The sequence below is a fragment of the Microtus pennsylvanicus genome, chromosome 3 (genome assembly GCF_037038515.1).
Source record: "Microtus pennsylvanicus isolate mMicPen1 chromosome 3, mMicPen1.hap1, whole genome shotgun sequence".
Taxonomy (NCBI): Eukaryota; Metazoa; Chordata; class Mammalia; order Rodentia; family Cricetidae; genus Microtus; species Microtus pennsylvanicus.
The window spans coordinates 98,081,565-98,094,192 of record NC_134581.1 but is presented as its reverse complement, the minus strand read 5'-3'; the positions used below and the strand labels follow the sequence as shown (position 1 = coordinate 98,094,192).

Here is a 12,628-nt window from a genome sequence, read left to right as displayed (position 1 = left end):
TCCAAGGGACCTGACACCCTCTTTTGGCTTCTAGGGGTTCTGGTACATTTGGTACATAAATTCATACAGCCACACAGATATACACATAAATACAGAATACATTGATCCTTTTAAAGCCCCAAACAAACAAACAGTCAAATAACTAAAGCTTCAAACCTTTCACAGCTCCACAATCATCTTAGCTACAGATAATTCTTCCCCTAGGGCTGGCAAGATGGCTCAGCAGACAAGGCTTGGCTCCAAGCCTGAAAGCCTGACTTCAATCCCCCAGGACTTATATGGTAGAAAGCGAGAACCCATTCCCGCAAGTTGCCTTCTTACCTCCTCCACATGTGAACCATGGCGCACACATACTAACACATACAATAAATAAATGCTAAACAGCCAGGCTGTGGTGGTACATGCCTTTAACCACAGCACTGGGGGTTAGAGGCAAGCGGATCTCTCTCTCTCTTTTTTAAATTTATTTATTTATTATGTATACAATATTCTGTCTGTGTGTATGTCTGCAGGCCAGAAGAGGCACCAGACCTCTGTAAGCCACCATGTGGTTGCTAGGAATTGAACTCAGAACCATTGGAAGAGCAGGCAATGCTCTTAACCACTGAGCCATCTCTCCAGCCCTGCAAGCGGATCTCTTAAATTCAAGGCCAACTTGGTCTGTAAACCAAGTTTCAGGATAGCCACTGCGGTTACACAGAGAAACCCTGTCTCAAGAAACTAAAACAGAGATAATAAATACTAAACAATTTTAAAGTGCCATTGAGAGCTTTTTCCTACGCGAGCTTTACCAGTTAAGATGACTTTGTGCAGAAGTTGGAGGGGGTGTGGTGGCACAGATGCGAGCCCCAAAGCCCTTGGGGGCAGAGGCTGAGAGTTCAAGGCCAACCTGGGCTACCTGAGATCCTGCCCCCCCCCCAAAAAAAAGGAAAGAAAAAAAGAAAATGGGCCAGCAAGAAGGCTCAGTGGGTAATGGCGCTTGCCTCAAAAACCTGATAGCCTGAGTTTGATCCTCAGATCCTACATTGAAATGAGAGAATCAAGGCTCTCAGTTTGATCTCCAACAGTTAAAATTTTTTTAAAAAGTAGCATTTTATTTTGATCTAGATTTTTCCTTTCAGCAGGGATTGAACCTGAGTTCACTGCATGCTGAAGAAATACCATGGCACACTGTGGTATTTCTCTCCCCATTTTGTTTTCTTTTTGAGTGGTCTCATACAGACCAAAGTAGCCCAGGATGACCTTGAACTCATGAAGCTTTGAGTGCTGGGATTTGGGGCAGACATCATCACACTAGGTTGCTAGTATGATCTATGGACAGAATTCAGTGCTTTCTGCATGGCAGGCAAGCACTCTACCAACTGAGCGGTGTCCCAAACCTTCCCCACCTTTTTTTTAAAAAAATGATTTATTTATTTTATGTGCATTGGTGTGAAGATATCAGATCCTGGAACAGACAGTTGTGAGCTGTCAAGTGGGTGCTGGGAATTGAACCTGGGTCCTCTGGAAAAACAGCCAGCACTCTTAACTGCTGAGCTACCTCTCCAGTCCTCCCCCCACACACACCTTTTAAGATGGGTCTTATTAGCTGTCTAAGGTGTCCTCAAATTTGCAAACCTCAAAACTCCCAAAGAGCTAGGATCATAACTGGGCTCCCCAGTACCGGTTGTACCAGGTCTTTAAAGAAAATATTGAATTTTATTGAAATGTTTTCTGTATCTATTAAAGTAACTTTTGTGGCTTTGCTGTGTAGCCCTAGATGGCATGGGAAGGTTTGGATTTATTTTTATTCTTTTTAATTATGTGTCTGTGTGTGGGTGTGTGAGTGCAGATGCCATCAGAGGTCAGGGCCTCAGATTTGCTGGAACTGGAGTTAGAAGCAGGTGTGAGACTTGGGTTATGGGAATTCTGGTCCCTTATAAGAGCAGTAAGTGCTTTGAACTTCTGAGCTGTCTTTCAGACACCTCATTCCTCTCCCTCCCCCATGGTCTCTCTTGGTCTCTCTGTGTATCTGTCTGTCTCTCTCTTTTCCAGATAGGGTCTCACTATGTATCCCTGTCTATGTAGATCAGACAGGCCTCAAACTCACAGAGATCCATTTGCTTCTGCCTCCACAAATGGTGGGATTAAAGGTGTGTGACAAACTGGACGTGGTGTGCCTTTTATTCCAGTATTTGAGAAGCAGAAGCAGATAAATCCCTGAGTTAGAGTGCAGCCTGGTTTACAGAGAGCTCCAGTATAGCCAGGGCTACACGGAGAAACCCTCTCTCAGAAAACCAAAAGCCAAACCAACCAACCAAACAAACAAGCCAAAATAGGTGTGTACTACCAGGTAGACCTGATCTTTTCCTATGCTTGTGATGGGATTTCATGTAGCACAGAATCGCTCGCAGCTCAGAGTACAGCCGAGGGTGACCTTGAACTCCTGATGTTGACACCTCCTGAGTGCAGGGATAACAATTCTACTGGCTTGAATTTGTGACCTTTCTGCCTCAGTCCCCCTCATGCAGTGTGTGACTGGGCCACTGTGGCCAGCATAATAAATGATTTTTGTATTTAATGCATTATTGCTACGGATTATATTGATTTCCAGTATCAAACCAAGCAACATAGGCAAACAAACCTGACTGTGTACACTTTCAAACATGTATTTTAGTAAATTTTGGACTCAGTATTGTGGCACAAATGTTTAATACCAGAACTCAGGAGGCAGAGGCAGATGGATCTCTGTGAGTTCCAGGCTAGCCTGGTCTACACAGGGAATTCCAAGGTAGCAGGGTTAAACAGTAAGACCCCATCTCAAACATTCTTTTAACCATATTTTGTCTTTAATTTTTCAGTGTTGTTTATTTGCTTATATGTGTGGGTGCATGCACCCCATGACTAATGAAATGGTCGGAGGATAACTTGTTGGAGTCGGTTCTTTTCTTACACCATGTGGGTACTGGAGATTGAACTCAGATTGCCAGACTTAACTGCAAGCACCTGCTAGCCATCTCACCAGCCTGGTCATGCATATTTTAATTGTATTTGTTTGCATTGCTTAATTTAGTTTGCTGATATGTTTTGTTCATTGGGAACTGGGAATCGAACCCAGAGCTAAGCTTACTCTGCCAGGCAAGTGCTGTACCCTTAGTTCCCCATCTACTCAACAATTCTCATGTTTATGCTTGAGAGTATAATTCAGCTTGATACTTAACCAGTGTGTCAGTCTTTTGACACTGGACATGATGTTACTGTCTACAAGTTCACACTGAAGAACCACACAATCTTTAACAAAATGTGCTCCCCTTCCCGAATCCGATGTTTATTTGAAGGCAGGATCTCAAAATGTAGACCAGGATGCCCTTGAATTTAGAGACCCACTGGCCTTCTGCCTCATGAGTTCTGGGGTTAATGATGTGTGCCAGCATGTCAGGAAAAACTTCCTGTTTTAAATAGGGTTATGATTTTGTGTTGGGCCAACTTTGCAGCTCCTTGTGGCCACCCCACCGGCTGCAAATTGACACATTTAGACGACGGGAGCTAATTCTCCTAGGATAGGTGAGAAGTCTAAGGCTCAAAGATCATAGGAAGTTAGTGAGTCACACGTTAGTGCTGGAACTAGACCTCAGATGTGGGCCTCCCTCCACAGAAGGACACGTTCGCTTTCTCTAGGTGAGATGGCAGTCACTAAGGTTGTACGGCTTTGACACTCAGTTGATGTCTCTGAATATATCCCTTAGATTCTTGAGACTCTGTTTTCCCTGCAGCAAAAATCAAAACAGAACCTCAGTGTGATTCCCAGCACCCACATGGTGTCTCACAACCATCTGTAACTCCAGTCCTGAGGATCTGACACTTTTTTCAGGCCTCTAGGCACTGAACTCATGTGATGATAAACACTCATACAAGAAGAAAGAAAGAGAGAAAGAAAGAAAACAAAAGCAGTTGGTAATGACTCTGATGGGAGGGCTGTGTAAACCAGGTCTTGGTTCAGCTGGAAAGAGGGCTGGGATCTATTGGTAGTGTCTGCCATGCACACCAGAAGGCAAAGTGGCCAGCATTGCCTCCAGCTCTTCTGTGAAGTCATGGCAAGGAAGGAGACTTCAAGATGGTTCCACAGGTAACGGTGCTTGCTGCCAGGACTGAGAACCTGAGTTCAATCCCAGGGCCCACAAGATAATGAGAACCAACTCCTTAAAGTCGTCCTCTGACCTTTCCACACTAACACTAGTACACACCCATACTAAGTAACTGGGAAAGAACAGATGAAAGAAAGAAAGCAAGGAAGAAAGAAAGGAAGGAAGGAAGAAAGGAAGGAAGAAAAGGAGAGAGAATGTGTGTGTTTAACAGTGACCAAAGCTTGGCTGGGGATAATATTCAGGGTATAGTGTTTGCCCAGCATGTGAGGTAGGGTTTAGTTCCTAGGACTGACAAAAGGAGGGGATTTTTATAATCCTATCGCGGTGTGTTGGCTTACCCCTCTAATCCCTGTAGCCTTGTACAGAGGAAGTGAGGCAAGATCACCACTGCAGCTCAGGGCTAGCCTGGGTTACAGAGAGTGGAGGCTGGTGGTGCGTGGCTGTTAAGGAAGCACTAGGGAGATGGAGACGAGACAAGAAGATCGGAAGTTCAAGGGCATCCTCGTCAGCACAAACCAATTCAAGGCCAGCCTGGGTCAAAGGAGAGCCTCTATCAAAAATATAAAATGAACTGGGCGTGGGACATGTACCTTTATCCCAGCACTTGGGAGGCAGAGAGGCAGGTGGATGGATCTCTGTGAGCCAGCCTGGTCTACATAGTAAGTTCTAGGCCGGCCACAGCTATGTAGTGAGACCCTGTCTGAAAACAAAGAAACAAACAAAATTTAAACTGGGGAGCAGCAGTCCCCTAGGGCTCTGTGTGTGAAATGGCAGCAGTGCCTAGCCTATTTCAGATGGACCTGCAAGACAGCACTGTGATCCAGCCCCTGGTGGTATGTACACTGGCTCACCAGAGGCCACACTCACTGTGGTCAGTTATAGAGGAAACTGGAGATTCCTTCTTATTTTAAAGTAAGGGCACCTTCCATAGAGCCTAAAACCTGCGTTCCTTCCCTGGAACTCACGCAGAGGAAGAACCAACTGTCTCAAGCTGTCCTCTGACCGCCACATAGGGGTGCATGCCAACACTCCACAATCTCCCTCACAGTAAATAAATCAAATATAAAGTAAATAAATTTGCTCGGGCTATGCATAGTGGCTCATACATGTAATCCTTGCACTTGAGAGTCTGAGGGAGGAGTATGAAAAGTTTAAGGTTAGGGCGGTGGTGGCGCACGCCTTGAATCCCAGCCCCCAGGAGGCAGAGGCAGGCGGATCTCTGTGAGATCAAGGCCAGCCTGGTCTACAAGAGCTAGTTCCAGGACAGGTTCCAAAGCCACAGATAAATCTTGTCTCAAAAAAAAAAAAAAAAAAAGAAAAAGAAAAAAAGAAAAGAAAGAAAGAAAAAAAGGAAGAAAGAAAAGTTTGAGGTTAACCTGGCTATGTAATGACTTAAAGCCAGTATGGTAGATATAGCAAAGTCCTACTACCCCACCCAGAAAAAAAATTATGCTGGGCATGGTGGCACACACCTTTAACTCCAGAACGAGGCAGCTAGAAGCAGGTGAACCTCTGTGAGCTTTTCTAGGCCAGCCAATATCACAAACTGAAACCTTGTCTCCAAAAATAAAGCCCACATGCAGTATAAAAATGGTGGCTGGAAGCCGGGCGTTGGGGGCGCACGCCTTTAATCCCAGCACTCGGGAGGCAGAGGCAGGCAGATCTCTGTGAGTTTGAGACCAGCCTGGTCTACAGAGCTAGTTCCAGGACAGGCTCCAAAGCCGCAGAGAAACCCTGTCTCGAAAAAAAAAAAAAAAAAACCAAAAAAAAAAATGGTGGCTGGAGAGGCATCTTAGCAGTTAGTTTGTTTCCACAGGATGGCCCACAACTGTATATCTAGTTTCAGTGTATCCACTGCTTTCTTCCAGCCTCTAGACCCCGTGCCCCCCCCCAGGCACCAGGTATGCACACAAACATGCATATAGTCAACACACACATATTATAAATAAATCTTAAAAATCAAATGTTTGAGACCAGGCGGTGATGGCACATGGTGGCACATTTCTTTAATCTCGGCACTTGGGAGGCAGAGGCAGTGGCAGGTGGATCTCAGTGAGTTTGAGGCCAGCCTGGTATACAAAGTGAATTCCAAGACAGCCAGGACTGTTATACAGAGAAACCCTCTCTCAAAAATCCAACTAACCAACCAACCAACCAAACAAGCAAACAAACAAGCAAACAAAAACAAATTTTTGATGTAGGTGTTGAGGTCTTGGGCCCAGAGTTTAACTCAAGCATTCACGTGAAGGTGGAAGGAGAGAACGGACCCCACAACATTGTCCCCTTGCCTTCATAAACACCTGCTGCGGCACACACATGCCCATCATAACCACACACACGCTAACAAAGTTAAGTTTTTGAAAGTGGTTGGTGAAGGAGTTGCGATGTGCCAGCCCACACTGCCCAGCTGTGCATCCTCAGATCTGCTCCCTAAAGTTTCTTGAACTCTGGGCCACACTATTGAACCTCAGATTACGGGTGCAGCAACCTGAGGAAGAATTTAAAGCCCTGTGTTAGGGCAGCTGGGCAGCATACTGAGATCAGTTAGTAAAGTCTGCTATGGGCTTAGTTGTGAGAAGTGGAAGTAGATTTGTAAGGTTCATGCCCCTGCCTCGGCAGTATTATTTACAACCATCCCATGAGTCCACACACAACTGGTTCTCTCCTTTTGCCTTGGGGGCCCCAGGTATCGAACTCAGGTCCTTGGGTTGGTGGCAAGAGCCTTGACTTGTTGTGCCTTCTGGTTCTCCTGGTTCCTGACCTTGAACTTCTTTCTGAGTCTCCACTCTCACAAACTGGGATTAGCATGCCCTATTAGAGTGGAGCTGGGAATCCATCCCAGGTTTTGTTACATGCCAAGAAGCATTTACCCCAGCTGAGCTGCAAACCCTGCCCTTGGGGTAGCTCCTGAAGTCTTGACTTAAAAGGTCTTTGGTTACCTCCCCTGTGCTGTGGAGGCAGATGTGCTCCTTCAGGCCTCGCTGCCTTTCAGTCTCTAAAAGGTTGACACCAGACTGGGTGTAGTTCAGAGGCAGGGCACTCACTCCCTCACACAAGCAAGGCCCTGGGCATCTTGAGTATAATAGGGTGAGGGAAAGGGTGTCATAGAGCGTCAATTCTGATGGCCAATCAGCTGAGAGTGGCTACCCACAATCATCTGCTCAGAGTACTCCAAAGCCATTTAGTCTCTGGAGGAACATGTTCTGCATTGATTAAATCCTAGGCTTATTAGTAATGCCTGTCATGGGCACAGCAGTCAGATGGTGAACACTGCAAGGTTCCTAATATTCACTCTCCCTCCCTCCCTCTCTTTCAAGATCTCTCTCTCTCTCAAGACAGGCTTTCTCTGTATTGCCTGGCATCCTGGAACTCACTCTGTAGTCCAGGCTGGCCTTGGGCTCAGAGATGAGCCTGCCTCTGCCTCCTGAGTTCCAGGATTAAAGATGTGTACAAACTTGCCTGTTTCACCTCCCTAATTATTTTATCTATCTATCTATCTATCTATTTACTTATGTTTTTCAAGGCAGGGTTTCTCTGTAGCTTTGGTGCCTGTCCTGGAACTAGCTCTTGTAGACCAGGTTGACCTCAAACTCACAGAGATCTGCCTGCCTCTGCCTCCCAAGTGCTGGGATTAAAGACGTGCGCCGCCACTGCCTGGTTTAGGATTTCCTAATTTTAATACTATATTGATAGCACAGCCTATGTTTTGAGAACCTGCTACCCTGTTCTTTTTTCTTTTTAGGACAGGAATTAGACTCGGGACTCACACATACTAGACAGGTAACTTTGCCACCGAGTCCTAACCCCAGCTTTCTCATGAGAAACTTTCAGAAATTCTCCCAACATAGAACATTATGAAGGCATTTTCTCCACTGATCGTGTGAGAAAACTGAGTCTCGGTGAAACAGGGATCGCCCCAGGTGAAATGGCAGAACAGAGCCAGTCAGATAGAGATGCCTGCGGCCATGCCCTAGGACCTGTTCTCCATCCCTGGTGTCCACAAACTGCAAGGACAGAGCTAAACCTGCAAGCGGTCCTCTGACCTCCACACACACAAATAAGCAAATTTACAAGTGTAATAAAAATTCAAATCTAGGATCAAAGAATCAAAGATCAATAATAACGAGAGCCACAGAGCCCCAACGGCACCTGTGGCAGAGCACACGCTCAGCGTGCAGTGCACAGACCCTGCACAGAGCCCCAGCACCACACAGATGAACAGAAACTGCAAACGCAGAATGGCACGGCAGCCCTCAGCTGTAGTTCCCAGGACCTGGAACTCGATACAAAATCAAACCTGCCTTAAAAACTGAACTCAATAAAAAGACAACCCAACATCTGCAGAGCAAGAAGCGCTGAATGCCTGTTTACTTGCGGCAAGTATTGCTTCAGAGCATAGGACATTGCGTGTCCTAGGCATGCTGTCTTTAGCCTACTTCCTAGTTTTTGGAGCCCCACTGTGTGTCAGGCATTGAGCATGTGGAATGTGGATTTTTGTTTTGTTTGTTTTGAGACAGGGTCTCATTATGTAGCCCCACTGTCCTGAAACTCCCTGCGTAGACCAGGCTGGCCTTGAACTCAGAGATCTGCCTGCCTCTCCTTCTGAGTGCTGGGATTAAAGGACTATGCCACCATGTCCAGCTACATGTTTGGAGACTACCAGCACCATACCGAAAATGGAGACCATTTCTCAGATGGAGAAACCAAGGCCAGAGGTAATGGTTTAGTGTTTGCTGTGGAGCCTATCTTAGCTAGGCCTGTGTGTGTGTGCTTGTGTGTGCCACTGCTCCTGTGTGGAGGCCAGGGGACAACTTTTGGATGTTAGTTATTTTCTTCCACCATGTGTGTCCTAGAGATGGAAGTCAGGTTGGCACAAGTACCCACTGAGCCATATTGCCAGCTCCAAGTCAGCAGCTGACCCCTGACTTACTGAGCCCCGAGTGTGGAGTTACCTACAGCTGTGCCACCATGACGGTAGGGGTACCAGGGTGTGCTAGTTCTGCGGGTTTGCTGCCAGCCTGCTCACCTTAGCGCTTCTCCCTCCTCTCCTGCTTGAGCTTAGCTGTGCAGGGCCTGGTGCTCCTTTCACAGCTGAACCTACTGAGCCGCCTAAGCCGATAATGGGGATCGGATTGGCAGAAGCCACACCCGGCGTGTCCTGTAGTAACTGCAGCCTGGGTTGGTGACACCCCAGCGTCGGAGGGGCCTTGAGGACTGGCCCAGGGCTGACTGAGCAGGACTTCCCCCCTCCCTTCCTGGCCCCTCCTATGGGTCTGTTTCTCTCTCTTGGCTTAACCTTTCCCCTCACTCTTTCTCATTTCCACTGTACCCCCCAGCACCACACCACACACAGCTGAGGTAGGGATTTCTCAAAAGCACACCTAAAGGCACTCGCTCCTCAGACCCCCTTGGCCTCCAGCTGGGCCTCTGGGCTCCAATCACAGTGACAGATGCCTGGATACTGGTGACAATAGGGCATTGAGTGGCTATCTGTGCAGGCAAGTCGGGCCACCACGTGGTGCAGACTGAGCCTCCTATTTCTGAACCCTTTGCCTTCTACTTCTGCTAGGGGCCTCACCGTTTCCATCCCCCTCACTTCCTCCTTCTTGAGAGTCCCCCACCACCACCCATGGGAATTCCAGGCCTTCAAGGGGCTCCAGGTCCTCCTGTAACCTCTGACCACACCCTCTTCTCTTTTGCGCATTCTTTTCAAGCAGAACAGAGAAAGGGGAATCAGGGGGGTGCTATATTGCTATAGGGGTTCTGAGAGTCCCAAGGAGGCCACACTCCTGTTCTCAGACCTGAATGAGCACCTTGAGGCCCAGAGATGGTAAGGAATCAGCCTGAAGTCACACAGTACGATGAGCCTGTCTTAGGAAGGTTTCGGGGAGGCGGTGGTCCGGTCCCGGGGTCCAAGAGAGAGAAGGCCCAGGATGAACTATTGAGCTTCCCGACCTCCACTGTACTAGCCTCGACTAGAAAAAGAGGCCGGGAACAACACTTGGTGTGCAGAGACACACAGGGAGAGATCTCCGAAGAGCAGAAAAGGTAGGCTGGGCGCGGGGACCAGACAAAGGACGCGCGACGGCGCGGGGAGCTAGTCGCTCAGGGAGGCGGGGGTGGAGCCAGGGTGCGGTGAGCACTGGCCAGCCCCGCCCCGGGACACGCCCGGGTTACCGGGTGGAGGTCCGAGGGCTCGCTCCAGGCCAGGTCCTGGGGGCCTCGGGGCGGGGCCTGAATGGGCGTGGCAGGCAGGGCGTGGCACGTCGGGCGGGGCCGCGAGTTCGGGAGCTGACCAGCTCTGAGACTGCTGAAAGCGAACGCGCGCCGGCCGAGCGGCGAGAGTTGCGGGCGCGTTCAAGGTCACCCCGAGGCCCTGAGCCCTGGCCCGGGGAGGGCGCGTGCAGCAGGCCCGATGGGATGCTGCTGCAGCCCCTCACCCCCTCACCTGGAGGCAGTGGCTAGGGAACGGGAAACCCCTCTCTTGCCCCCCCCCCCGCAGCCCCGAGGCCCCGCGCGAGGCTATGGCCCGCGAAGAAGGGCGGAGAGACAAAGAGACCACGGCGGTGGCAGCGAGGCCTCGGGGCGCCCCCTCCTCTCTCCTCCCCGCTTGCCGCAAGGTCGACGGGGCTCGAGGACGAAGATGCCCGCCTCTCGGGCGCGGCTGGGGCCCGGGGTAGCACAATCCGATTACACCCCGCCTCTCCATCCTCCCCCCCCAAAAAAAAGCTCTCGGAGAAGGCCGTGAGGCCCCTGCTCGGACCAACAGAAGGCCACCGCGGCCCGCGTCCTCCTGGGCGGCCTACGGGTCTGGGCCTGGGATGCTGGAAACATCCTCCGCGCCGCGGCCCCTCCCCCACAGTCTTCCAGTGAGGGGCCATCCCGACCCCGGGGTAGCCGAGGGAACCCTGCACACAGCCCAGCTCGCCAATCCTCTCAGGTCAGGCTCTGCTTCCCAGAACTCCGGATGCGACTCTAACCACTCTCAGGCCCGAGGAACGGTCCTACCCCCCCACCCTCAGGCCTAGCTAGGCCTGGTCCTACCCCCCCACCGCGTCTCCGTGGAGCCAGACTCAGCCCCTCCCTCTCGTGTTCGTCTCGCAGCGACAAGGGAGTACCTACAGTGACCATTCTTGTGTGCCCGGCGGGCGCGGTCCGTATCGAGGGCGGCTCCGGGGTTCGTGCACTCCTTGGGGGGCGCCCGGTGCTCACGCCGGGGTCCCGCCCGGGCGTCTGCGGTTGCGGACGCTGCAGAGGCGGAGACGGAGGCGGCGGCGCCCTCGAGGGCCGGGACCCGAGCCTGGGGATGCGCGCGCCGACGGTCGGGTCCCCAGCGGCAGGTGGACTGAGGGAGCGGGCGCGCGGTGGAGGACGCCCAGTGCGCGGCCCCGCGGGGCCCGGAGAGGTCGCCCTTCTCAACTAAGATCTCGGCAGTTCTGCGGTGGGCCCTCGGTCCGGCCTGTCCCGTGCCGGGTGCCGGGTGCCGGGTGCCGGGTGCCGGGTGCCGGGTGCCGGGTGTCGGGTGTCGGGTACGCTCCTTTCGCCCGCCCGCCCTCCCTCCCTCCGGCCCGCGCTGCGCGCTCCGCGCTCTGGGTCGCACCGCCGCCGCCCCCAGCCCTTTATAGCGGCAGCTGCCAGCGCCGACGTTCCTCATTGGCTGGGAGGGCGGGTCCCCGCCTCCTCCCGGCTCCCGACGGCGCGGCAGGTGGAAGCGAGTGCGCGCTGGCCGGACTCTGCACGCCGAGAATGAATATGCTGAGACCTCACATCTCGGCTCCCTCGTCCTGTTTTGACACCGTTCTTGAGTACTCCTTGAGTTTTGCAGACAAAATGGGTTCCCCTCTTCGGTCCAGCACCTAACTCTGAAGTGGTAAAGACAGTTTTCCATGGCCTAAACACAACCAGAAGAAGGTTGGGAAGGGACAAAGACCCAGACCCAGGCTGCTAAATCCGAGGTGAATAGATTTCATCTCCGCATGACTTCTGGTGATATTAGAAATAATACTAGGTGTGGTGAGCCAGGAGGATCGTTGATAATTTGAGAATGGAATGGGCTACACAAGACTCTAAACTGACCTGGGTTACATAGCAAGCTCCAGGCTGCTTAGAAAAATTTTGTTTCTTTAGAAAGTAAAGAAAAAAGACAAAAAAAAAAAAACAGAAAGAAAAAATAGGTGGGCACAATGGCATATGCTGGTAAGGCCAGCTTTGGGAGGTGGAGAGTCAGGGGGATCCGGAGTTCAAGGCCAGCCTGGGCTACATGAGACCCTTTCTCAAAAAAATAAAATAAAACAAAAGGAGATATAGCTCAGGAGGAAAAGATTCTTGCCATGCAAGCTTGGAAATCTGAGGGCTTTTTGTTTTTGTTTTGTTTTTTGAGGCAGGGTTTCTCTGTTTAGTCCTGGATGTCCTGGAACTTGCTTTATAGACCAAGTTCGAGGTGGCCTTGAACTCAGAAATCCATCTGCTTCTGAACCCAAGTGCTGGGATTAAAGTCATTGCTA

The 12,628-nt window shown here is 50.5% G+C and overlaps 1 protein-coding gene across 3 annotated transcripts in view; it reads right to left on the bottom strand.

Annotated features, from left to right (window-relative positions):
- The window catches only part of Elavl3 (ELAV like RNA binding protein 3), a 33,996-nt gene extending 22,459 nt beyond the window's left edge, over nt 1-11,537 (bottom strand). For 2 of the 3 annotated variants that reach the window (XM_075966553.1, XM_075966552.1), the window contains exon 1: nt 11,247-11,386. In XM_075966553.1, coding sequence (XP_075822668.1) covers nt 11,247-11,255 — 9 coding nt within the window. In that variant the 5' untranslated portion in view covers nt 11,256-11,386. Of the gene's footprint in view, nt 1-11,246 lie in introns of all 3 variants that reach the window. The other variant, XM_075966554.1, reaches the window with a different exon arrangement.
- Between the last annotated feature and the right edge of the window lie 1,091 nt (nt 11,538-12,628).